Source organism: Bos indicus, chromosome 15 (assembly GCF_029378745.1).
Source record: "Bos indicus isolate NIAB-ARS_2022 breed Sahiwal x Tharparkar chromosome 15, NIAB-ARS_B.indTharparkar_mat_pri_1.0, whole genome shotgun sequence".
Taxonomy (NCBI): domain Eukaryota; kingdom Metazoa; phylum Chordata; class Mammalia; order Artiodactyla; family Bovidae; genus Bos; species Bos indicus.
Genome location: NC_091774.1, coordinates 28,833,152 through 28,859,076, shown reverse-complemented (window position 1 = coordinate 28,859,076; position 25,925 = coordinate 28,833,152). Strand labels below are relative to the sequence as shown.

Genomic DNA, 25,925 nt, shown 5'->3' with positions numbered 1-25,925 from the left:
GGAGACAGAGGATGAGGTGGCTGGATGGCATCACTGACTTGACGGTCGTGAGTTTGAGCAAACTCTGGGAGATGGTGAAGGACAGAGAAGCCTGGCATGCTGCAGTCTATGGGGTCGCAAAGTATAGAACACAACGGAGTGACTGAACAACAAAGGGCTGGGAGTCCTTTGCTGGAAGAAGAGGCCTCCGGGTCTACCCGGTGCCCTGGTTTCCCAGGAACGCCCTGGGCCCTTTCCATTCTGTCTGCACACCCCTCCGGTGTAATTTGCCATGCTCTGGGGTCTTGAGCCTCCATGGAATGTAGAGACCCTCTGTGATCTACATAGATTCCTCGACTTGGGGTAGTTATGTAGCCTCCAACCACATAGTTTGATTTAATCAGTGTCATGAACAGGACCTGGAGAGAGGTGAGCAAGAAAGGAGAGTCCCCAAGAGCCCACCCTGAGCATCCTCCTGGCCCCAACCTGTCCTAGGGAGTGGGTTCCCTGGGCTGATAGGGATAGGGTGGGGTTGGGGTGCTGAGCTGAAGAGAGGTCCAGGGCAGAAGGGACTGTTGAGGCTCCCCCCCACCCAGGCCCTCCTCCCACTCACCCCTGCTGGAGAGATTAATGGCCTCCCTGTTGATCCTCAGCTCCAGGCAGCTGAGGTCTGAACGGCAATTCAGCAGGGCTCTGCCCGGTGGTGACCTGCTCCTTGCCAGGCGCTCATTCTTCATCGTCCGCTTGACAAACACCCGGGGGGGAGAGGGGGGAGGTGGAGATCAGAGGCCAATGCTACAGCCGCCTGGCCTTGTCCTGTCGTCACAGTGAGTCTCTGGCTGGGAAGATGGATCGGGCCCAGGCCTTGGAGCCAGGGCCACAGCAACCACAGGGCCTTGGGAGGGGAATCACGGAGCCAGGGACTGGACTGAAACAGCCAGGGAGGTGGCCAAGTGACCCAGCCTTAGAAGAAACCCTCAACTCGGCCTCGGTGTTCCCCGCCCCCACTGGGGACACTCAATATCCTCTGCAGTTGAGCGGCTGAGGGCGTGGGAAGAAAACCTATTTAGAACTTGGGACCTTGGGGTCCATGACCTCAGCTTGACACTGGGGGCCCCGGGGGTGGGGGGCACCTGGGGAGGTCGCCACAGGAAACCAGGTAGGGGCTTTTCTCCAGGGGTGGACGGGCCTCGTGCCTGGACAGCACTGGAACCCGCTGCACCCAGGGTGGTGGCTCCCCAGGCTCTGATTCGGTAACTTATTTAGGGGGGAATTTCAGGCTGCTGCTCTGACCCTACATGACCTCCCCACTCCCCCGGAGGGCCCGGGGCACTCCTGGCTGCTGTTGGCCTCTGGAGCTCTTAAACTTGGTTCCTGTTTCAAGAAATTCTTGCTGTTGCTTCCCCGAAGGGCTTCCTTGGTATCACCAGGAGGAATTCCCCAGGTGAGGTGGCCGAGGGGAGGTTAGAGGAGGGAAAGTTTCAGGCTGGGGCAGCAGTCTGAGGCCCGGAACTTCATTGGCAGTGCCGTCCATGCTGGGGACGCTGGTCTCCCTGCCAGCTTTGGCCTCTGCCTCCTGTGTGACCCTGAAACACTTTCATCTGTCTCTGGACTTGGCTTTGGAAAAAGCAAACACAAGACCAAAATTGCAGGTGTTGGCTTCAGAGTCAAGGGGCTCTAGGAAGGGGTAAATGGGACCTGTAGCTGGTCCCCTTGTTACCCCCAGCCCCTAGATGAACAGTGCCCAGGGAGGCTGGGGGTACACACACACACACACACACACACACACACATGTTCACTCCCTCCTAGCAGTTAAAACAGATTTACCCAGCAAGTGATGAAGGCAGACAAAAAAGACACACTTGACAAAGCAAAGGAGATGAGGCTGGCTTGGCCCACAGCCAGGAGCGTGTTGTATTCTCTGTGGTCTTTGTTTCCTGAAAGGCCTATCAATCAGTAACAGAGTCGTGCCAAACCCAGCTGCCTGGAGCCGAGTGGACCCCGCCCTGAAGTAAATAACATTTCAGGTCTCCTGTCCATGGACCATCTGCTCCTGAAGCAGTGAGTCACATCACTGGGGAGTGGCCTCGGCCCTCAGACGCCCGCCCCGAGCAGGACGCGATGGGTCCCGCGGGGTCTCAGCGACTCCTGGACCCTTTCTGAACCCTGCTCCCAGGGGACCTGTTGGAGATGCTGCGTCTCTCGAAACTCTGACCATTTCTTCACATCTGTCTGCCTCACGGTCTGCGAACCACATGAGGGTGGGGGTGGCATCTAATGGTTTACCCACCCGTCCCCAGCGCTGCGCCCATCAGAGGTGTGTAGTATACGCTCAGTAAATGTTTGTTGACTGAGCTCGTGACTGGCTGACCAGAGGAACGAATGAGTGATCACCCGCAGCTGCACCTGCTGTTTCCCAGCTTCTCAGGGGGCAGGGAGAGCTGCTGGGCATTGCAGTCCGGTCAGGTGGCTGGTGGTGTGTCTGTGTGCACCCCTGGAACCTGAGCCAGGAAGGGGCTACTAAGGGCCTGTCCTAGTGACAGCCAGCATTTTGTCCCTGATGAGACAGTTAAGATCACAGGCTCTGGAATCAACCCGCCTGGATGTGAGCCGGGCCTGACCAATTGTGATCTATGGGATGGTGGCTATGTCCCCGCCCACCCCCAATCTCAGTTTCCCCCAGATAGAGAAACAACGTCTGACTTGAGGAGTTCGGGCTCCAGACTGGTCCTTGCTGACCGGCGGCTGCTTTGTTTATACTCTCGAAGATTCTCCCAATGTGGACATCTGGTGCTCCTGAACTCTGCAGGCACCCTAGCCCTTGTCCTTAATGCCTGACCGGCCAGTGCAGTCTTCTAGAACACTATTCAGGGCCAGGAGGCAGAGGCCTTGAGTCCACGCTCAGCCCGACACCCATGAGCACGATTTGGGCCACAGTGTGGACGTGGCCTGACCCGTCCTGGGAGGCCCCACCACCTGGACCCTCTGCCAGCTTGGCTGGGCTCACCAGCTCCCCTGAGATCAGTGGAGGGCGGTCTATGGCTGCTGTATGGGGACCAGGGAGGGTTTGTGGAAAAAATTTGTGTGTGTGTTGGGAGTGTGAGTGTGTGTGAGTGTATGTGTACATACATGTGTGCTGTATGTTAGAACTGGGGAGAAGCCAGACAGGCCAGGCGATGGGGGGCCTGCGTGGACCCAAGAGGCTGCGCCCACCATCTGGGGCGTGGGGAACAGGCAGCTCCACCTTGCCAGCCACTCTCTGGATCACGACCCCTCAGCTGAGCATGAGGGCTGGGTTCTTAGAGGACACGCACACAGCTAGGCAGGGGGTGAGCGTGGATCCCGGATTCACTGTGAGGCAGGGCTTGGGGTGAGGGGCAGCCATGTGGTGGAGAACCCGAGCCTGCCCCGTCCCTTCTTACGGCGCTAGGGGGAGGCAGATAACCAGATTCCCCATGCAGTGGCTGGGAATGGAGATGTCCACAGGGAACTGGAGACTGACTGCAGTGCCAAGACAGCGGGATGTGCCCTCCAGAGCCACACAGCCGCCAGGGCCCAGGCAGAGGGACGGGGAGGCGGCTCCTGGGCTTCACACTGCCCTGCCCTCCTCTTGATCTGATGTTTTTCCTCCTCTCAAACCACACAGTGAAAACGATCAGAGCAGGAATACTACAGCAGAAGAGGCATGAAGGGCGATGGAGCACAGACTTGGGTCTGGAGCCTGGCTCTGCCACTGACTAGCTGGGCAGCACGGGGCCCGCCCCTTAGTGTCTCTGACCCTCAGTTTTCTCATCTGCAAAATGGGGATCACAATGCCCAATGCATTAAAGAGATTGAGCAAGATCTTTTGTGTAAATAAGATTGGGGACTTCACTGGTGGCTCAGTGGTAAAGAATCCACCCGTCAATGCAGGAAACATGAATTCGATCCCTGATCCGGGACGATCCCATGTGCCACAGAGCAACTGAGCCCCTGCACCACAACTATTGAGTCTGTGCTCTAGAGCCTGGGAGGCAGAGCTACTGAAGCCCGTGCACCCTAGAGCCTGCGCTCTGCAACAAGAGAAGCCGCAGCAGTGAGAAGCCCTGGCACCACAACTAGAGAAAGCCTACCTGCAGCAACAAAGTCCCAGGGCAGCCAAAAATAAATACATAAAAATTATATTAAAAAACCAAGATTGGTAAGCCATAAAGCACTACAGAAGTGCAATGTGGGTTTTAATTGCAGTGTGAAGCAATATCAATCAAGGTTTTCACTGGGTTGGGTGATTACATGCATTTCAATATAATTCAGCAAAATATGTATTAGACATTTGAATATCAAGTATGTGCCAGGCACCATGTTAGGTATTTTAATAAGCTTAAGTGGAACTTGTTTATGAAACTGCAGAACACAAACCCATAGATCTGCCTGTCTGGTGTTTCCTAAATGCCAGTCCTAATACCTGTGCTGAGCAGCTGGGATTCAAACCCCTGGGAAATGTAGAATACAGATCCCTGCTTCTGTAGTCTTGGATCTCTCTTTCTCTGTCTCCATGGTCGTGTGTGTGTGTGTGTGTGTGTGTGTGTGTGGTTGATTAGTTGAATTTAGGAACCACTAATCTAGTTCAGTCCTTGCTGAGCAGTGAAATCTGAGCCTCAAAGAGGAAGACACTCTCAGAGGACAGCAATCAGAGGCCAGGCCAGTCCCAGGTCCCCTCAAAGGCTTGTCCTCTGAGGAAGTGCCTCAGCAGAACGTCTAGAATAGGGAAGCAGAAGACTTGAGCTGGAGTCTCAGCTCTGTATTTAGTGACTGCTTAACCTTTAGCAGGTCACTTGCTTCTTGCAACCTCAATTTCCTCATCTGTAAAATGTGAGTATTGATACCTGTCTCACTGGTGTCTTCGAGGGAGCATGCTTTAAAGCCTGCAAAGCTCTACTTTTTAATTCTGGATAGAGCCAGACCTGACTTTTCCAAGGAGAAATCCCACAGACCGAACTGTCATCCTCTTCCCGGAAGTTCAACCAGATCTAATATGGAAAAACAATCCCCTCAATGGAGCAGCCCCCACCCCACCTCACCCTGCCCCAGTCCAAGGTTTCGGGTGCTAGTCTTTGGGTGACACCTGCTGGTCATGTCAGGTACTGCACAATCATGTCACCTAACAACCCTGGGGAATGATCCTCTCCTTGGACACTCACTGCCACCCCACGTGATAGGTGTTATGCTCCCATTTTACAGGTGAGGAAAGTGAGTTCCTGCTAGGCATAGTGAATCTCTGATTCCAGGTCCTTTGTTCAGCTCCATCTCTTCCTTACCTCTTGCTCTTGGACTGAGCAGGGTGGGCAGGAGAGCACCTTAAAAACCACCTTGAATAGGAACCGGGATTAGGGGCATGGCCTGAGTTGGGGGGCCAGGTCCAGGCTGGTCTAGACTGTTGTCTTAGTGGCAACAGCCCCGCCAGGCAGAAGACCTGGTGTTCCCCGTCTCCAGAGAAGCTAGACGGCTGGCAGGGGCTGCAGCTGCAGCGAGACCCTCTGAAGAGGCTCAGGGAGGCTGTTTGCCCAGGCTGTGAGCTGAGGGCTTTGAAACAGACCACTGTGAGCTCAGCTGTTCTGGGCAGTGGCTGGCCTGAAGTCCAGTGCACGTGTGTGTGTGTGTGGTCTAAGCTACTTCTCAGTCAGGACAGCATCAGGTGTAGTGACTGAGAATGAGGATTCAGCCTTATCTCTAAAAGATGCACACTGAAGGATCTGCGGATGAACTTATATAATGCATGAGATTTGCTTAAAAATATCCTTGGTGATGGGAAGTGAGGGTGGAGGGGGAATACAGATAAGGCAAGATTGGCCACGAGTCAACAATTGTTGGCCCTAGAAGATGGGCGCATGGCAGTTCATTATACTCTTCTCTCTACTTGTGATACGTTTGACATTTTCCACATTAAAACCTTTCTGAAAACTTGACAACAGAGATACTACCAACCTCCACGAATGGCAATAAAGAGAACGGAGACTCTGGCCAGTCCTGCTCAAGGCTTGGGCCTCTGACACTAGCTGTGTGAATTTCCCTATGTCTCAGTTTCGCTGTCCGTAAAACGGGGATGATCATAATTATATCAGTCTTATAGGTTGTCTGGAGGGTTAACTGAGATTAAGCACCTAAAGTACTTAGCATAGTGCTGGACCTTAATAGGGTTTAAAGATAATAATCGTTATTAGGAGTCCATCGCTCTGGTTATAATTTGCCAAAAGAAAAAGCTACTTTGGCTGATTCAGACAAACAACTGGCCAATTCAGTTCAGGTTCTGATCAGTGAGTCTTGGAAGGCTCAGCCTTAAACCACCTCGTGCCAGGTGTGTGGGTATCTCACGCACCCGTATCTCAGATGGGCAAACACACCCCACAGAGCCAGGTTCATGAAACCCCCACAGGGAGTTTGCGATGTCCCAACTCCTGGTACATCTATTTCTATCCACCTTTTACTCTCCAGGCTCTTCCCATAACAAAGCCCACTCACATCCTGCCTTGATTTTTCCTAACCACTTCTTTCTCTGAGCTGAAGCATCTGTCTTCACAGTCTCATTGAATCTCAGCCCTAGGTAGAATCTTAAATGTCTTCTAACTGAACACTATGGCTGCGGAGGATAGAGTGGCAGGCAGGGCTACCCAGCTGATGAGTGGGAGACAGAAGACAATACAATCTGGGTCGTGAATACTTCGGTAGATGGAGAGCAGGCCTGGGGGTCAGGAGTCCTGCCTCCAAGCACTGCCACTGACCCTCAGGCCACATGGCCTGGATTTTCTTCACTTGCACGGCCACAGTTTCCTCCTCTGTGACACAAGGTGCTCCCAATAGATGGCCTCCAGACCCCTTCCCACTCTGACCTTTAGGGTCAGTGTGCAGACCTCCACATGCTGACCTCTCTCTGTCTCCTTCCCCACCAAGTGCAAGCTCACCAGGCTACCCTTGGGGTTTTCAGGCCCTTCCTTGCACAAGGGCCAGGCAAAAACTTGCTGAAAGTGCAAATAACCTGACATGTGCTTCCTCTGGGTTGAGTGTGAGCAGTGGCCAGTGAAAGGACAGAGATTTCAGACTAGGAGAAATGGGAAACCTCCCCAAATACGTCACACTGTATCCACAACTTGGAGGCTCCCAATAACTCCTACAGTGTTTGAACGGTTCTGGGAAGTCCTTGCAGTAAAAGAAACCTATTTGCCTTGGTTATGCCAATGTTTTCCAAGCCTATTTGACCAGAACTCAGTTTTTGCATATCACCTGTTCATGAAACTCTTGGGAAATGCAGTATAGGATCATTCTGCCTTGTCAGCTTGGTTTGTTTAAGTACAATCACATGTAGTAGAGATGCTACACTTTCAATGCTATGTGGTCTGAGATTGGGCCTCCCACTCCTCACACCTACATTCTCAGCTGAGCCTGCGACCCACACTAGACTGGGCTGGGCCTTCAGAGGTTGTTCAGAGTCTTACCGGGGCTTCCCAGGTGGCGCTAATGGTAAAGTACCTGCCTACCAATGCAGGAAACTTAAGAGATACTGGTTTGATCCCTGTGTTGGGAAGATCCCCTGGAGGAAGGTATGGCAACCCGCTCCACTATTCTTGCCTGGAGAATCCCATGGACAGAGGAGCCTGGAGGGCTACAGTCTACAGGGTCGCACAGAGTCAGACACGACTGAAGCGACTTGGCACGCACACACGTGAGTCTTACCCGGTGCGTGCAAATGATGCCATTTGACCCAGGCAGTATCTCCTCTCTGAACATTCTGCAAAAAACGTGTCTAGTCATGCCCCCCAACCCCTGATCATCCACACCAGGGTCGCAGGGAAGCAGCAGTTCATGGGAAAGAGGTCCAGCATCATTGGTGTGTCAGCCGCAAGGAGCCAATCAAATCTTGGGCAGCAGAGAAGGTCCGATACCTATCTAGGGAGTGTCAACTTCTGTCCTCAGAACTGCTCAGACCTCATCTGGAGTACTGGGGCCACTCTGCTTTTAAGGGAGATGCAGGGATAGTTAGGGGCTTCCCAGGTGGTGCTAGTGGTAAAGAATCTGCCTACAGTGCAGGAGGCCCAGGAACTCTGGGTTCCATCCCTAGGTCAGAAAGATCCCCTGGAGGAGGGCATGGCAACCATTCCAATATTCTGGCCTGGAGAATCCCATGGGCACAGGAGCCTGGAGGGCTACAGTCCATGGGGTCACAGAGAGTCGGACATGACTGAAATGACTTAGCTCGCATGGAAGGATAGTTAGGGAGTTGGGGATGGACATGCACACACTGCTAATTTGAAGTAGATAACCAGTAAGGACCTATTATAGAGCACAGGGAACTCTGCTAAATGTTACGTGGCAGCCTGGAGGGGAGGGGAGCTTGGGGGAGATGGACACATGCATAAGCAAGGCAGAGGCCCTCTGCTGTCCACCTGGAACTATCACAACACAGTTTGTTAATCGGCTAGACCCCAATACAAAACAAAAAGTTTTTTTTTTTTTTAATGGAGATGTTTTGAAAGTTGAATATGTGCAAAGGGGAAGACCAGGAGAGGGAAAGATCTGGAAATTATGCTGGAACAGGAGAGATGGACAGAACTGCGATATTTAGTCTGGCAAAAGAAAGGCTTGGGGCAAGGAGGGCGCTATGGACGCTCTTCTCAAATATTTGCAAAACTGTCATCTGGCCGATCCTTTGAACTCCAGAGGGCTAAGGCAGAGCGGGCCCCATAAAGAAAAGAGTGAGTGTGTGATCACAGAGGGTAAGGTTAGGATGAACTTCTGTGTGGGTAGGGAGCCCCTTGTCCTGGAAAATTTAATCAGACTGTCAGCACCTGTCTGGTGGTGTAGAGAGAGCATGTGGGTGTGAAGTGGGGCTGCTCAGGGGGGTTCTCAGGCACCACTGGGCCCCTCGCCGAGTCTATGGCTATTGGGCTGGTACCCTCCACCCTTCTCACCGTTCCCACAATGTTGCCGTTTCCCCTGGCAACCCCAAACAGCATTTTACCCACTACTACAGCACTCCAGCTCTGTGACTTTGCCCGCCAGCACGTGGACTTTCTGTGCTCAGCGAGGCTGGAGGGGCTTCCTGGTGTCTTCCATGACCCTTGGGCTTTGAGGGGCACCTCAGTCCTCTATGCTGATGGCCCTACCCCAGGGATGGGAGGGGCATTGTCCCCCAGAGAGGGTGCAGAGGGGACTCTAAGTGGCCTTCTTCCCCTGAGATCCTCCGGTCTGAGAATGAAGTGGCCAGATTTCCTAGGAAGAGGGCTTTGAGCATCTAAGTCAGGGCTAGTTCCACGGCTGGGACCTTGACCTTCCCTGCCGAGTGGAGAATCTCTTCAGGGGCTGTGGCCTTTCAAAGTATCCTCTGTGTGTGTAGCACTGGACAAACATATAAATTACATGGTGTGTGACATCTCTGAGGCAAGGGACTGTGATGGGAATCCAGTCTTGGATTCCTGCGCCAGAATCCAGAAAACCTGTTTCTTGGCTCATCTCAGCCTCCACGGTGTGACCCACCCCCTAGGATGGACTCAGGCTCTGTAGGACCTGAAGCTTAGACCATTCGGAGGACCCTCCTTCGGGAAAACAATACACAGCTATGAATACAAAATGAGAGACAAACATGATTATTTAGGATGCTAAAAAGAAAATTGCTGCAAATTACAAATTCTGAAACAACTGACAAATACCACAGACATCACACAATCTGGGCAAATCACAGTATTTGTGTGAACTCACTACCTGACACACCTCTATAATGCCTTAAAAACATTTTTCTTACACAATTTTTCTGCTCACAATTTCACCAACCAGCTCCTGGCTCCATACATTTCTGACCTGGTTTCTCTTCCATGACACACATCTCTAGTACAGACGTCTTAGGCCATATCATGCTGTGATTCGACTCGGGCCCTGCAACTTTGTGTCACAAAGCCAAGTAAGTTGGTACAATGGGTGGTCGTATTCCTGCTGGGATGGTTGCAAAAAAACATACCTCACCAATCCCAAATCTAATGAGTGAGCTATAGATTCATCTCTCACTTGCTTTGGGGGATCCTGAGTCAGAGCCCCAAATGCACACCAGAACCCCAAATGCACCACAGAAAGAGCAGAAGCGATAATTGATTGCAGATCAACTGTAGTATTCTACCAAATTACCAATACCATCTGACTATGTGAACTCATTGCTGAGACCCTGTGGAACTCTGGGACATCAGTTGTATTAGATTCATGGTAGTTCTGCCTCTGGGCACATCACAAGCCTCTGGAGTTCCCGTTTCTTTATCTGTAAAGTGAACAAGACCTTTCTGGCCTCATCTGGTCTGTTATGGACAAGGATCTGAAATAAAAGAAAATGTGAAGCCTTTGTGATCCCCAAAGTCCCACGCGATGATGAACATGAGAAAGACCACGGTGAGGCTGGCTACACAGGGATCTGCTGAGACCTGGCTTTAGGGTCAGAGTTCCTGAATCTCTGGTGCTCACCTGTCCAGGCCAGAAACTTTCATCTGATAAGGGGAAAGCTTTAAGGCTTTGATTCCAGTTAAAGGACACACTGCTGGAAGGCATGACCCATGAAGTTGTAATTGGGTATTTGCAGCCCTGTAAGAATGAGCTTGTCTGGTCATGAAATTAGCATCGAGTGCCTCCTAATGCAAGGAAGCATCAGGCTCTGCAGGTACAAACCAAACAGGTTTGGAGCCTAGTACTTGGAAGAGGAGACAAGTCAAATGTGTACATAAGTAGTAGCCACAATGAGGGAGGAAGGGGTAAGAGCCACAGGCCAAAGAGATGTCTGGGGCAAGCAGAGTCCAGAGAAGGTCCCTGCAGAGGTGAAAAAACTGGTCTGTGCTGGCTGGGGAAAGCTGGGGGTGCCTGACCAGGCCTTGCTGCTAAGGGAGGCTCACACAGGTGGAGAAGGGGCACTGGGTACCTGAGGAAGAAGGAGTGGAAAATGTCGCACTCAGGCTTTCCAGAGAGAAGATGTTCACGTACAGTTTGATGAGCACATTTGTGAGTGCCTTGTGGGTCAGCAGAACTGTAGAATGACCTGGGAAGCTAGCAAAGTAAGCTCCCACTCGTGGAATTTTCCTGTTTTTCTTTCTCACTTCGTTTGGATTCCTCCCACCTTCCCCTGCCCCCACCCCTCGAGAGAGAGCTTCAGCTGCACAGAATTTGGGCTTCATGGAACCTCTCTGGGTTCACTTCTTAGCCAGTTTCAGAGTGGGGAGCAGAGATAGGACTATGGTGAAGAGGCTGCAGTTATTGAGGGGGTTTCTGCACCCCCTGACCAACCCTCCTGAGACAGTGGCCTGTACAAGGTCTGTGGGCCCCCAGAGGTGCCATCTGTGGGGGAGGTGCCATCTGTGGGGGAGGAGCCTCAAAGATTGGGGCCCTTTGTTCAGAGAGCTTAGGATCATGATACTAGAATCCAAGATGTGGAGAGGGTAAGTGACAAAATGTACCTAGACATCCTCAGCGTTAAGCATACAGAACTTCGGTTTAAGAAACGCCCAGGTAATTTAATGACAGTACAATGGCACCCCACTCCAGTACTCTTGCCTGGAAAATCTCATGGACGGAGAAGCCTGGTGGGCTGCAGTCCATGGGGTCGCTAAGAGTCGGGCACAACTGAGCGACTTCACTTTCACTTTTCACTTTCATGCATTGGAGAAGGAAATGGCAACCCACTCCAGTGTTCTTGCCTGGAGAATCCCAGGGATGGGGGAGCCTGGCGGGCTGCCGTCTATGGGGTCGCACAGAGTCAGACACGACTGAAGCGACTTAGCAGCAGCAGCAGCAGCACTGCCTTTTTGTATAGGCATCATAGCGACTTCACTTTCAATTTTCACTTTCATGCATTACAGAAAGAAATGGCAACCCACTCCAGTGTTTTTGCCTGGAGAATCCCAGGGACGGGGGAGCCTGTTAGGAGGCTGTCTATGGGGTCGCACAGAGAAGTGACTTAGCAGCTGCAGCAGCAGCATAGTCTATGAATTGCAATGATTCACCTTTTTCAAGACCCTGATGCTGGGAAAGATTGAGGGCAAAAAGAGAAGGGGGAGACAGAGGATGAGATGGTTGGATGGCATCATCGAGTCAATGACATGAGTTCGAGCAAACTCTGGGAGATGGTGAAGGACAGGGAAGCCTGGCGTTCATGGAGTTGAAAGGAGTTGGACAGACTTAGCAACTGCACTATAATAACAAGCTTGTCTCAAGAAGACAGAAGTATTCTAGATACACGTGCATGCATTTGCAGCAAAAATGGTTTCCTTTGTGCAGTTTACTTCTGAGTATCTGTGTGAAAATACATATTTCTGTCTCTGCCTACATTAGAGAACGTGCAGAGGTGAAGAAACTGAAGCCCCAGAAAAATAATGACTTGTCCAAGATCACAGCTGACTATAGTGGCAAAAATAAGACTAGAACCCAGAACTCTTCATATAACATTAAAATCAATTACAGATTGGAGAAAAAAGAAAAAAAAAAAGCCAAGGAAATCCTTATTTTTTTCTCCTCCAACCAATGAATAAGTCCTAAGAAGGTCAATCCTGAATTAGCTATATAACCCCAAATGTCAAGTTTGTACCACTGACCTGGTTCAGTATTGATTCCTTTTATGAAAACCATGATCATACTGAGTTGTTAAAGAATTTCAGAGCACATAGGAAGGCTCTACTAAAATAATTATATGTCTTTGTTTTTGAAGAAAAGTATCCAAAGTATATAAGCTGTTGTTTGAGTTAAACAATAAAAACATCTGTGGTTTCTCATGATGGCTCTAGTCCTAATATAACATGGCAAAATAATACCCCCCAAAATATCCATGATTAACCTGAATTGGAAAGGGTTCACCTCCCAGCGTCTTCATATAGCTGCTTCAACTGGCATTGGTAAAACACACACACACACCAGCTACTTCATCACCCACCATTCTAATGCAATAAAACATTGAAAATTAATCACTGGTTTTAAATGAACGGTGTGTCTCTACTGGCAATGAATCCCACAAATTAGGGCATATGCATAGGTGTCAATGCAGGATTTTTGGACTGTATTCAAATTGCATCTGAGCACAGGTGTGCCTGTCATTAAGTGTTTGTTTACCTGTACACATGGATGTTTGCCTGGGCAACTGTGTTTTTTCTCACGTCGGTGAGCATACATTTCTGTGGGGGTGTGAGGGCTCCTTTCCAAGTTGGGACTCTAAAGGAATTGTCCCTCCTATCAAAATTAAAAAAGAGTCCCTCCAAAATGTCAGCTGTGGGAGGAAAGCATCGGGGTTTGGCGTGGGCGGAGGTGAAGCACGCATCCCACTTTCTTTCCTGTCGCTTTTCCCTGGGGGTTCCCTTGCTGGGATTCTTGCTGACTCTGCCAGGCTACTCCCTACCTCCATCTCCTGTTAAGAGGGGACTTCGGAACATCGCGGAGCCAGACTGTCACTTTCAAGGATGTTTTCCTAAATACTAAGGAGGGACAAAACCTAGGAAATGGAAAATACGAAAAGCAGGAGGACTGTCTGTTTTCAGGTCCTTTCCTTGAGGACAATCACACCTTGCTTTTTCAGCCTCAAGTGCACCTTCCTTCCGTGTTTCTGTGGCCGCTTCCTGGATTCCCAATGCCTGAACTCTGGCCTCGCTGCCATATGGACCAAAGAATGTCATCCCAATATCCTCTTCCATCCAGCTCTTTCCTCCCCTCCCCCGCACAGGTCAAGGTCCTCTGAGCAAAGCCAATAACATTAGCGATAGACGTATTTACTGTGCTTGCTACATGCCAGCCACCGGGCTTGTCTTATTTAATCCTCACAATAGCTCTCCGAGGCGGATGCTGTGGCTGTCCCCATGTTACAGGTGAGGGAACAGGGGCTTAGTGCCCATGAATTCCCCAAAGGTGTACAGCTAGTGAGGGCAGAGTTGGGCTGAGATCTTAGCTCTGGCTTCAAAACCACTCTCTTAACCATCACATTATATATAGAGAGAGCTTCCTGTGCTAGAGGGAGTCTGCCCTCCTCACCTGCCCACCCCCGCTCCCCATAGCCTTACAGCTTCTTCAGGAGACAGTCAGCAAATGACTTCACCCTTCAGGTCACACCTGACTCTCTCCACAGGGTGCTGTGGTCCCTGAAAGGCCCTCAGGTGTAACCTGCATAAAAGGGACACTCAGGTTAGAGGAGGTACTTCAGGTAAATGGAGAGAAGGGGGTCCCCCTCTCTCTTTCCAGCATGTGGGGCCTGAGCAGCTGTGCTGACACCCCCAGGCCCCACTCAGAGTCCGCCCCTCCTGACAGACAGCAGCCCCTTTCATCCTATCTGACTTAGCAGTTTATTTTAGGCACGGCCTGACCAGGTGCTCTGGGTCAATAGGCTTAGTTTTAAATAACTGGATTCCTGTCGGCAACGGTCTCCTTCAGAAGGGGAGGAACAGGGCAGACGAACAAGCCCAGCAGGCTGGCAGTGCTGAGGGACGCTCTCTGCCAGCAGACTGGAGATGGCTGGGCTCTGTGGCTGCCTGCTTGACCCCTGGCAGGTCCCCCGCTTCCTCCCAGCAGACTGGAGATGGCTGGGCCCTGTGGCTGCCTGCTTGACCCCTGCAGGTCCCCCGCTTCCTCGCTCCAGGCCTCAGCTTCCTCACCTGTCAAGCGGAGGGTGGGCTGTGTCACCTCAAACACCTGTTGCAGTCTGCCCCTCATCTCTGATCTATACCTGTGTGTGTGTTCAGTCACTCAGTTGTGTCCGACTCTTTGTGACCTCATGGACTGTAGCCTGCCATCCTCCTCTGTCCATGGGATTCTCCAGACAAGACTGCTGGAGTGGGTTGCCATTTCCTCCTCTAGGGGATCTTCCCAACCCAGGAATGGAACCTGTGTCTCTTGGGTCTCCTGCATTGGCAGGCAGATTCTTTACCATTAGCATCACCTGGGAAGCCCATACTTGTGTTTCCAGAGGGCAAAACACCTAGAGAAAAAGCATCTTCTGTGGAGTGGTGACTTGGTGTCACGGAGTAGGGCCACCAGAGGAGGCAGCCCCGCGCAGAGCAAGCACTTCTGCCCCAGAATCAGGAGACCTGGGTTCCGGTCTTGCTTTCGATACAAACTGGGTGACCTTGAACAAGCCAAGCCTCATTTTTCTCACCTGTTTTAAAAGGGAGTGATAAAGCTTCAAAGAATATTGTGAGGATGGCACGGAGCAATTGCAGGTGAGAGCCCTTTAAACTCTGAAAGCGCTATAGGACAAAAGTAAATGCACCTGGCAGTTCCTCAAAAAGTTAAAAATAGAATCACCATAGGATTCAGCAATTACCACTCCCCAAAGAGTTGAAAGCAGACTCTCAAAGAGATACTTGTACACCTATGTTCAAGGCAGCATTGTCCATAGCCGCCAAAGGGTGGGGGCAACACAAGCATCCACTGACAAATGAATAGACAAAGTGCGGTCTATATATACTATGGAATATTATTCAGCTATGAAAAGGAACACAATTCTGACGTGTTACAACATGGATGAAACTTAAAGACATTATGCTAAGTGAAAGAAGATACAAAGTTGTACGATTCCACTCATGTGCAAATTCATAGAGACGGAAAAGTAGATTTGTGCTTACCAGGAGCTGGGGAATACAGAGCTATCGTTCAATGGGTACCTTTCCGTCTGGATGGTGAAAAGTTCTGGAAATGAATAGTGTGACAGTGGTACAACACTGCAAATGTACTCAATGCCACGTAGAAAGAAAATGGTAACTTTTATATCATGTAGATGTTAACGTATTTTTAAAAGTAAATGCCTTGGGCCCCAGTGCCTAACCCACTGCCTGGCACACAGCGTGTACTCAACATTCATTTTGTAACTGAGCGGATACCCTCACTCAAGCCCTAGTCAATTCCATGCCAACTTTAGGCAGATTGCTGTAAGGAATAAACCAGTTTCTGCTTAGTGACAAAGCTGTGGGGCAGCGGAGATAGAGGAAGATAAAGGAGGAAGATACAGGAGATGCAGCTGACATGAAAACTATTCATTGCAAATAATGTCTGAGTAATCACAATGTGCGTGGTGGGAGGAAAATTCCCAGAGTGTCTGGGCTCACCTGGGGCTTCCCACGAGGCAGGCTTGCAGAGGGAACTAGGGGTTGGGAGGGCATGCAGGTTTCAGCTCTGAGATGGACAGTCACCCGGGGCGGCACCAAAGGGTCTTCGTCTGGCTTTTACTCCGAGAATCAGGCTCCCCCACCCAGGTGGTAAACTGAGTCGGAAGGAAGCACGAAGCCGTGGCCCCAGGTGACCGAGCTGGGGAGACCCGGGGCGCCCTTGGTCCGGGCAGGGCGGGCTCTTAGCACACGTATGGCACACGCCTGTGCGCGACCGCAGGCTGGGAGCCGGTGGGTGGCAGGGACCCCTCGCCTCTCAGACGGCGAACCCTGGTACGGGTCGTGGGGTCCGGGCCCTCGCCCCTGTGCCTGGGCTTGTGGGGCTGGGTGAGGGGGCGTCTGGGCTCGGGGCTCGCGAGGCGCTCCCCAGCCCGGGTGCCGCGGGGGGGGGGGGGGGCGGGGAGAGCGGCCGCCTAGCCCAGCCCCGCGGATGACAGGAGCGAGGGAGCCGAGGAGGGAGGAGCCGCCGCCGCCGAGCGCTGGGCTGAGGAGCGGAGAGAGCGGGGCGCGGAGTGCGGGCGGCTGGGAGCGCGCTGAGCGGGGGAGAGGCGCTGCCGCACGGCCGGCCACAGGACCACCTCCCCGGAGAATAGGGCCTCTTTATGGCATGTGGCTGGTAACTTTCCTCCTGCTCCTGGACTCTTTACACAAAGGTGAGACCCGCGCGGGCTTCAGGGCGGCGGAGGCGGCGGGGCCGGGGTGCGCGAGGCTGGCGGCGAGGCGGGGTGCCCGGCGGTGGGTGGCTGGGTGGGAGGCCTCCAGATACTCGGGGCTGGGGGACGCACCCCGGCCCCGGGTGGGTGGCACCGGGGGCGGGGCAGGCATCCGGAGAGCGGCCAGGTGAGAGTCCGCCCTGGACCGCTCGGCCAGCCACCCGCGCCTGCCGTTTTGGGGGCGCGCCCGGCGGGGTGATGGTGAGAGAGCCCCTCAGCTCCCCGCTTCTTGCTGGGCCGCTGTTCTGCCCGGACCCCTCCCCCAGCCCCCTGCCCGCCGCCTGCGGCTGGGTGGCGCTGGGACCCCGGGGTGCCCTCCGAGTCGAGGGGTCCTCCGGCCGTGACGGTTCACCTGGAAGTCCTGGTGGAACGGGGCCGCGGCTTACTTCCCCTCTGCTGCCGGGTGCCCCTCCGCCGCTCCAGACCCCCTGCATCGCACCGCATGGCGCTTATCCTTGCCCTGGCTGGATGCAGGGCGAGGAGAGCTAGGGGTCCCGAGACTTGAGGTCCCTCGGATACCAAGTTTCTTCTCCAAACCTAGAGGTCGCCTTCTCCCAGCCCCATCTCACCCCCCACCCCTGCCCCAGGGCACTAGCCTCGGCTTCTTCGCTAAGCCACCTGACCACCTCGGGCAGCGCGCCCCAAGGTGCGAGATTCTACGCTTCGGCGCCTGGTCAGCCGACCTGGGACAAGTCTTGGGTTGGGGGGGGGGGGGGGCGTGTCGCTTTCCCTGGAGAGAAGGCGTTGCTAGGGGTGGGTCCAGGTGTCCGGCATGTCCAGACCTGCTGCTGGGGCTCTGCGCACCTGATCCTCGAGGCGGCCGGGGTTGGGGGTTGGAAGTGGTCACACATCTTCGACCAGAGTCACCTGGGCACCAAGTCGGCATCAGGCCGTCCCCGGCGCTCGGACTTCCCAGGCGTTCGCAGAGGACGTGCCCCCAGGCGCGCGGATGGCGGGAGAGGAGGCGGCCGAACTCCGCGCCCTTGCGCGGCGGAGCACACACGCTCGCTCTTCCGAGCTCAGCTTTACCTGTTCAGCCCTCCAACTTTTCTCCTTCGCGCCCTGGGGGACAGCCTCTCCCCTACTTTGCCCAGGCGGCTGCGATGGCCCAGTTGCAACTCTTGACCCCTAGGCGATGGGGGAAGGGCAATCCAGTCCAGGGTTGGCGCTCCCGGAGGGGTCTCTAGTCCTTCGTTGCCCGCGCCCCAGGGGTCTGGAGTCTGCAACCTGCGGGAACTGAGTGCAATATCTTGTGGCTTTGGGGGAGAAAGGTGACCCTTATCTTATTTGTAAATACCGCCGGTCAAAGCCAGATTGAAGGCCGAGATGGTGCTGAGGTTTGCCTGGAGACCGGGGTGCGGGGCGAGGGGCGGCCTCTGAACCGTGGACAAAGTAGTTGAGTTTCTCTGACCCAGTGGGGTCCATGGGGTAACACACCAAGGCTGGTCTAGATTGATTAACCCCTTGACCCCTGCACAGCACCCTCTCACATCACCTCAATGGAGCCAGAAGCCTGCCTGTGGTTCAACCGCGCCCCCCCACCCCCCAGTCTCCCTCTCCCCAGGCTTTTCCTGCCTCCCTCCGCCCCCGCAGGCTGGCTCGGCTCGCAGCTTTAATTACATTAATATTAAAAATACATAAGGTGAAGAGCAGCAGCTTTCTCTCTCTCGGTCTCTCTCCATCCGCCACCCCTTGCGTTTTGTCAGACGAGAAAGCATAGGCCGGAGCCGCTACCACACTGTTGCCCAGCTCGGTCCACACACGCCCCCAGGCCCCCGCCGCTCCTGGAGACCTCTTCCCGCGTAGCCGATCCCCAAAGACGAGGCCCCTTAGCGAATACCTGACGGGCTCTCCCCTCCCCCCTTCAGAAGGCGGGCATTAATAAATGAAGCCCAAGCTATTTGATAGGGAAGGGGAAGATGGGGGTGGGGGCGGAGAAAGGCCCAGGAGGCGGCAGGACAGCCCGAGGGGCAAAATCTTTTCCCAGCAGAGAAGGAAGTCGCTCTGGCCTTGGGCCTGTGGGAGGCTGGAGGTGCCAGGTGAGGCGACACCTACGTGGCCTTTGGATCTGCAGAGCCCCGGGTGCCCCTGCCATTCAGAGGCTCCAGCGTCTGTGTTGGGCGCCAGGGCGACTTGCCAGACAGGCCTTTCTCTTCCTTCGTGCCTTAATTGGATCTTAGGTGCCAGGCTGGTCCCGGGGGCCTGTTCTGCTTGGGGTGGCAAGGTGGTGGGGGTGGCGGAGGCGGCTGGGGGAGATGTTGAGGAGGCGAGAGCAGCGAAGATGGGGTTTGGTGTATTTTTCTCTCCCGTTGCCAGTCACCCCCGCGGCACCAAGGAAAATGTAAATGTGAATGTTCGAGCCTGTTACAGAAAACAATATCCTCTTGCAATAATTTGTACGTCCATCTGTGAGGAGCGGGAGGAGGCAGGGAGAGAGAGGAGAAAACAAGATGAGCTGAAGCGTCCTCTGGATGGAATTAAGCAGTTATTGAATGTGTTTTAAGCTTCTGTTATTTCCATTCCTCTTGAAATACCTTTTTTTTTTTTTTGATGAAGCCTGAGCTTCAGACTGATTCCCCAGAACTAAAGTGGGAAGGTGTTTTAATAATCGGTTATCAAGTCTCCAATAACTACCTTATTATTGCCAAATGCATCCAGGTTTGGGCAGCCAGATGAACCCCAGTGAGACGCTCTCTGTTGTTCCATCCAGCGTGCCAGCATCTGTGTTGCCTGCATTTGCATTTTTACTGTGCAAAAGAACAAGCTTCCCCGGCACTAAAATTCCTGTTTTCTAAAAGCCAAAATAATGGGTTGCATTGATTTTTTTCATTTCCCACCCCAACCTCTTGGATGGGGACTCATGGTTCCTCTCTCTTGAGAAGACCAAATTAAAAGGCTTCGTCAAACCATTAAGAAAAATCTCTAACACTCTGTTCAGAGTCTAATTAAAGGCAGGAGGGGGGGCGCTCAGCGAGTGTGTTTTTAAAATCTCGACCTGGCAGACACAACTTCGGGGAAGAAGGTGAAGGACCCATGGGCATTGGGGAGAGGGTAGGTAGGCAGAGAAGCCCTGGGTGCCTGCATAACATAGGGAGAGAATGGGGTTGTCATGATGCCTGACAAACCTTTCAGATGTTTCGTATTTCTGGGCATCAAAGTCAGCTGCCTTGAATGTATTTCTGCAGCAGACTGGGGAGCTCAATTAGAAACAAAAAGCAAGTAAGCAGTTGACCCAAAGGCAGCGCTTAAGTTGAGCAGATCCCAGGAGACTGGCTGAAGAGGCTTATTTTTCTTAGATTGAGGAATGAAGAGGAGGTGGGCAAGCAAATGGCGGCAGGGGTGGGGGTTGGCCCAGCGATGCTTTGCTAAAGAAGCAAGCCCATCCCCACCAACAGGCTGACTAGGAGTATCCGGACACAGGGTAACTCTGTGGGCTTTTAACAGAGGGGTGCAGACTTCGTGGCCCCCTTACCTGCTCCTGGTCTTCGGAGATTCCATTCTTGTAACTTGCTTGGTCCCCTGCTCAGCCTGATGAAGGATGATTTTATTTATGGATGAGTTGAAGGGAGGGTGGATGTTCAGAGAGCTTTCTTTTCTTTTCTTTTTTTCAGGGGAATGGGTACCAGGCTGGGAGAGACTCTCCCCTCCCACGTGATCCTGGAGGAGGTGTTTCTTGGGGGCACTGGAAGCAGTCAAGAAGAAAAGCCCCCTGCTTCCAAAGTGCTTTCTCAGCCCCTAGCTCAGTAGATTCTAGACAGCACCCAGGTGCCTGAATGGGGTGAGCCACAGGCAGCAGACATGGCAGGGTGCCGGGGACCCAAGGGCAAGCCCTGGATTTGCATGTAATTTGCATACAGATTTGCATGCTCACCTAGCCAGGCCAGGAGCCTCGGGTAGCATCTTGATAGCATCTTGATCTTGGCCTCAGTAAAAGCCAGGCAGTGACTTCTTTCCTTGGGTGGAGTGGGAGTGGGGCAAGAGTGGGAGAAGGAGGATGTTTTCAGGGGTGCTTCTTTCTTCCAAGTTTTAGCCCCCCAGGGGTTTAGCACTGAGTCCTCCTCCTGGCAAGGCAGGCCCTCGAGCTTGCAACGGGGATGGAATGTGTGACAGTGGCAGAGATGCCTAAAGGCGGACCAGACTTGGGGTGTGGGTTGTCCCACCTGTGCTGCAGAAAGGAGAGAGGGGCACACCAGCCATGGGAATCCAGCACCAACATTCACCTTCTGGTGTGTGCACCCTCAGGATGGAGGCAGTTTAGGGCTGTGGTCAGTAGGTGGAGAAGCCGCAGCTGATGGGAAGGGAGTATCAAGTGAGACAAAATGCCCTTACACCCTCTTGGTTCGTCAGTGTCCAGTGTGGGAGGAGGTTGTGGCCTCTGAGAGGAAGAGGCCCCAGCCTCCTCTTCTCCCTTTGTTAAGGTGCCTTCTGTCACATGCAGTGGTTGGAGTGGGGGGCAGTAGGAAGGCAGGCGCTGTGGTCAGAGGACTGATGAATAAAGAGCTGGGAGTAATGCTTGAAGAGCCAACAGTTTGTGGCAGCTACTGTGCTCCTTCCCACAGAGTCAGCTGGGATGTCCGAGGTAGGGAGGCGGCCTCGAGAATGATTCTGTCTGCACTTCCAGGGCCCTGGGCAAATCCCACCCTGGCAAGTGCAGCTCCAAGGCCTCCCAGAGTGCTTTTCTGCACATCTAATAATCTGGGAGGGGCTTCCCCGGTGGCTCAGTGGTAAAGAATGTGCCTGCCATTGCAGGAGATGAGGGTTCAATTCCTGGGTTGGGAAATCGGGAAGATCCCCTGGAGGAGGAAATGGCAACCCACTCCAGTATTCTTGCCTGGAGAATCCCATGGACAGAGGAGCCTGGCAGGCTGCAGTCATGGGATTGCAAAGAGTCAGACGCTGGCAGTGATCTGGGAGGGCTCTGGTCCCACAGACATTTCTGAAGAAGGTGGGGGTGGAGCCCTAAGATGTGGGGTGGAGCCTCAGGGGACAGCTAGAGGGAGAGAAGGCCAGTGGGCAGAGCTTCAAGCTCCCATCCCTCAATTCTTCCAACCAGAGCATTTTGTATATTAAAATTGTAAAGAAAAATGAGATTTCAACTCGATGGTGTAGTGGATATTCTGAGTCAAGGCAAACCCTTCATTCACATCCTTGTTCTGCCCTTAATAGGGGACATTGGGCCTCTGAGCCTCACTTTCTCCGGCTCTGAAATGGGATTAAAGGAGATGATGTATACAGCATAGCTAGAATATAACTGATTCTCAGTAAAGCTTAGACCTCTTCTATTTTTCTGCACTACTTTCACCCCCAGCCCACCATTGCTGCTATTTAGCCACTAAGTCGAGTCTGACTGTTCTGTAGCCCACCAGGCTCCTCTGTCCATGAAATTTCCCAGCTAAGAATACTGGAGTGGGTTGCCATTTCCTTCTCCAGGGGATCTGGGGATCTTTCCCACCCAGGGATTCAAACCCACATCTCCTGCTTGATTATTAGGTTCTGTCAGTTGTACTAATGAGCCACAGTTTTGGCCAAGCCAACTGACTTAGACTTTGTAGCAGTAAGAAGACTGAGTGGTGGCCAGGGCAGGGAACATCACAGCTTCCTTCTACCATCTATCAGTTGGGTAGCCGGCAGGATCCATCCTCAGCCAGGTAGCTGGGGCCATGCAGACACCTGGGTTTCCCTGGGAGCAGGGTGTCCAGCACACTCCCATTCCCCAGCCGCAACTGGTGGCAGCTGTGGAAAGGGTGAGGGCGCAGATGGGCTCCAGATCTGGACTTGAGGGTGAGGCAAAGGCCAGTCTCATACTTGTCTGAGGAAGGTTGGGGTTGGCTGGTAAATCTTGACTGTGATTGGATGGAGTAAGAACTAGCCTGGATTTAATGCCATAAACCTGTGTAAATGTGCTGCTCAGGGTGAGCCGCCCCCCACACCTTGTAGCTGGATGGATTTCACTGTTTTTCAGGTAGTTTCATGTATAGAGGACACACCTGACAGCCCTAGATGTTGGGGATCCCCAGACCACTCCTCTCTCCATCACCCAGACAGTCGCAGGGAAGCAGCCAATGGCCCAGAGGTCACGTGCTGCTCATGGCAGGTTGTGGCCTGCGGTTCCGTGAGTGGGGGGTGGGGCTGTGGCACAGCCGGTTGTGCCCTGTTTAACAGATGTTTGTCCCGCGCTACTTTAGCGTGAATAGCATTGGCCTTGGGCACCACCGCTGCCATTCAGCTGCTCTCCCCTCATCCGTTCAGCCACCTCCCGCCCCACTTCCCCATGCCCTTGCTCTCCTTGATGCTTGTGTTGACGGTTTCCAAGGTCACCATCTTCATTAAGAACAGTTATTCAAAGGCTGGTTGCATCTCCGTTAAACTCTGTGTGTGTCTGTGAAGAAGCGTTATTCATAAACCTAGATAACTAAGCTCAGCCTAATTTAGGCACGTCACCTAATAGTTCATGTCCCTCTACTTCCTAATCTGTAAAATGGGCAAAATAATCCCGGTCCTGATCATCCCCCCGGGGTTGGTTATTGCCTGGGCACAAGAAGGATGAAAGCCATACAACTGTAGAGCATGCGACAATCCCCTGTAAGCTGACGAGGGCCACATATAAACACACACGTGTGAAAAACCACAGCAGACCAGTTTCAGCCTTATAAATGCTCTGCCGAAACGTGAGGTATAATTACTGTCATCTCATCATACAGGAACAGCAAAGATCTCACAGCTGTGTGTGGCTGTCTCCCCCTTCCTGGGCGCCCCACATATGGAGAATTTTCTAGCCTTTTCATCAGTGTGGGGGACAGCCAATGAGACCCAGCAGGGCTGGCAACTATCTTCATGGAGCAGTCTTGGCAGATTCCCTGTGGCCCCAGTGCCCGGGGGTGTGGAAGGAGCTTACCTCTCCTCCATCCCTAGGTGCTTAGACGTCTGTTTACTCCGTAGTCCTCTGGACGTTCCCTTGAGGGTATTTTCCCTGCTGGGAATCCACACTTTTGTGTGTGTGTGTGTGTGGGAAGGAGAGTAGGCACAGGGTCCCATCTTGTGTGACCTTGTTTGAGGTCACGGCAATTACTGGAATCCAGGCCCTGAGCTGACTCATTGGAAAAGACTCCGGTGCTGGGAAAGATTGAGGGCAGGAGGAGAAAGGGGTGACAGAGGATGAGATGCTTGGATGGCATCACTGACTCAATGGACATGAGTGTGAGCAGACTCTGGGAGACGGACTGGGCCTGGTGTGCTGCAGTCCATGGGGCCTCGAAGCATCGGATACGCCTGAGCAACTGAACAGCAACAGACCCTGAGAACCCAGCTGAGTCAGGGCCATGGTCACCTTGTATCTGGTATCTGGAGTGGCCTCCCAGAGCCATGGGTGAGGAGAAGGACGGGGGACCTGCCTTGAAGGTGTGACTGCCATGGGTCCAAGTCTTCCAGGTTGGAAGTCACGTTCAGGGACACTGAATTCATCCCCTCATCAGCTGCCTGATCCCCTCTGCGCTTTCCCCCCAGCGGTGTTCCTCCTCTGCTCCAGCACTTCCAGTCACAGGAAACTCCTTCCTTTCAAGGCACCCCATTCCCCGCCAGACATCTCTGAGTATACAGAGCTCACCCTTGTGATCAGCCAGTTCTGTCTTGGCCCTGACCTCCTACTCGCTGACTCTTGCTCCTACCTTTTAGGCCACATGGAGGCGGGATCTATGGATCCTCTTCTACATGGGCACACTGACCACTAGTATGCAGATGTCCTGCCCACCTGAGCCCTCTCCTCTAGGCAGCCGACCAGCAGCCCTGGCCCCTCTAACGCTCGCTCCTGTGCTGTGGCTTCCTTTCTCCATGATGCCCTCCATGCCTGGGTTGCTGGAGCAGCCAGAACTGCAAGATCGGTGGAGACAGGGCTTGGGTCCCAGCCAGGACTCTGGCCAGCTGTGTATCTGGGAGTGTATGACTCTCTAGGCCTCACTCTCCCCATCTGTAAATGGAGGAGATTGGACAAAATAATCTCTTAAATCCCTCCAGCGTGAACAGTCTAAATCTAGGAATCTCTGGGGACAACTGTGCTGTCTGAGCTGACTCCTGGGAAAGACCTTTCTGGCCACAAGGGGTCTTCTTTTGACAGGCCCTGTCTAGGAGGGGCTGGAAGATTAGAGTCTGTTTGACTGTCAGCTGTTGCTCATAACTCCTCCTGGAGTTCCATATGGAGCTGATGGTGAGGGGCCTTGTAGGTTGAAGGATCTTTACTGGATCTCAGAGCTTTCTGATTGCTGGTTATAGGACCTATGTTTGTGCTAAGAATCCTAAGGGGGAAAGAAAAAAACCCCATGTTTCTGATGACAGAGGTGGCCACTTGGGCCTTGGGGCATTGCTTCTCATTGGGGTGATACTGCTTTCTTAGGGCTGTTTGGAAGTTGGGGGAGATACTTTGGGGTTGTTATAGTGACGAGGGTAGGGAGTATATAGTGGGGAGTGGGGAGGGATGATTAGGGATGAAATGTCTGATGCCTGGGGCAGCCCCAAATAATTCAGAATTGTCATCCCCCAAATGGCTCTCATTCATCAGAAAACCCCCATGTAAGGATGATCACATCTTGGAGACATTCTGAGAGTAGAATGCAGTGCTCCCATTGAGAAATGCAGCTGGTGTAAGGTAGTTTGAAATGCCGCTCTGCCAGCCCTGGCTGTGCTACTGAGGAAATTACTTGATCTCTCAAAGACCCTGTTGTCTGAGCTGTAAAATGGGGTCTTGGGCAGTAGCCCCATTAGAGGGTGCTTGTAGCGCCATGATGCAAGGAAGGGCCTTCTCACAGCGCCTGGCACACAATAAATGCTAAAAAAAAAAAAAAAGGCAATGGTGACCATGATGATGGTGAGGATAGAGATGAAGCGGGAATGCCAGGTTTGGGGACAGAGGGTATGGGACTTGGTCCCAGCTGCACCATCCTGTCCCAGAAAAGTATCAGTGCTCAGATGCTGTCTGAGGAGACTGGCCCTTCTCTGCCTCAGGGTCTAAGCTCAGGTTGTCTCCAAGGTGTGAATACAGTATGGGGGGTTTTCTGACGGTGGGCTGGACCTTGTCTCTCTGGTCCTTACCTGAGCTTTGGATAGA

The 25,925-nt window shown here is 52.9% G+C and overlaps 1 protein-coding gene across 1 annotated transcript in view; it reads left to right on the top strand.

Moving 5' to 3' along the window:
- The first annotated feature begins 16,589 nt into the window (after positions 1-16,589).
- Positions 16,590-25,925, top strand: part of DSCAML1 (DS cell adhesion molecule like 1) — a 366,392-nt gene continuing 357,056 nt past the window's right edge. The window contains exon 1 of the mRNA XM_019975836.2: positions 16,590-16,768. Coding sequence (XP_019831395.2) covers positions 16,723-16,768 — 46 coding nt within the window. The 5' untranslated portion in view covers positions 16,590-16,722. The remainder of the gene's footprint in view (positions 16,769-25,925) is intronic.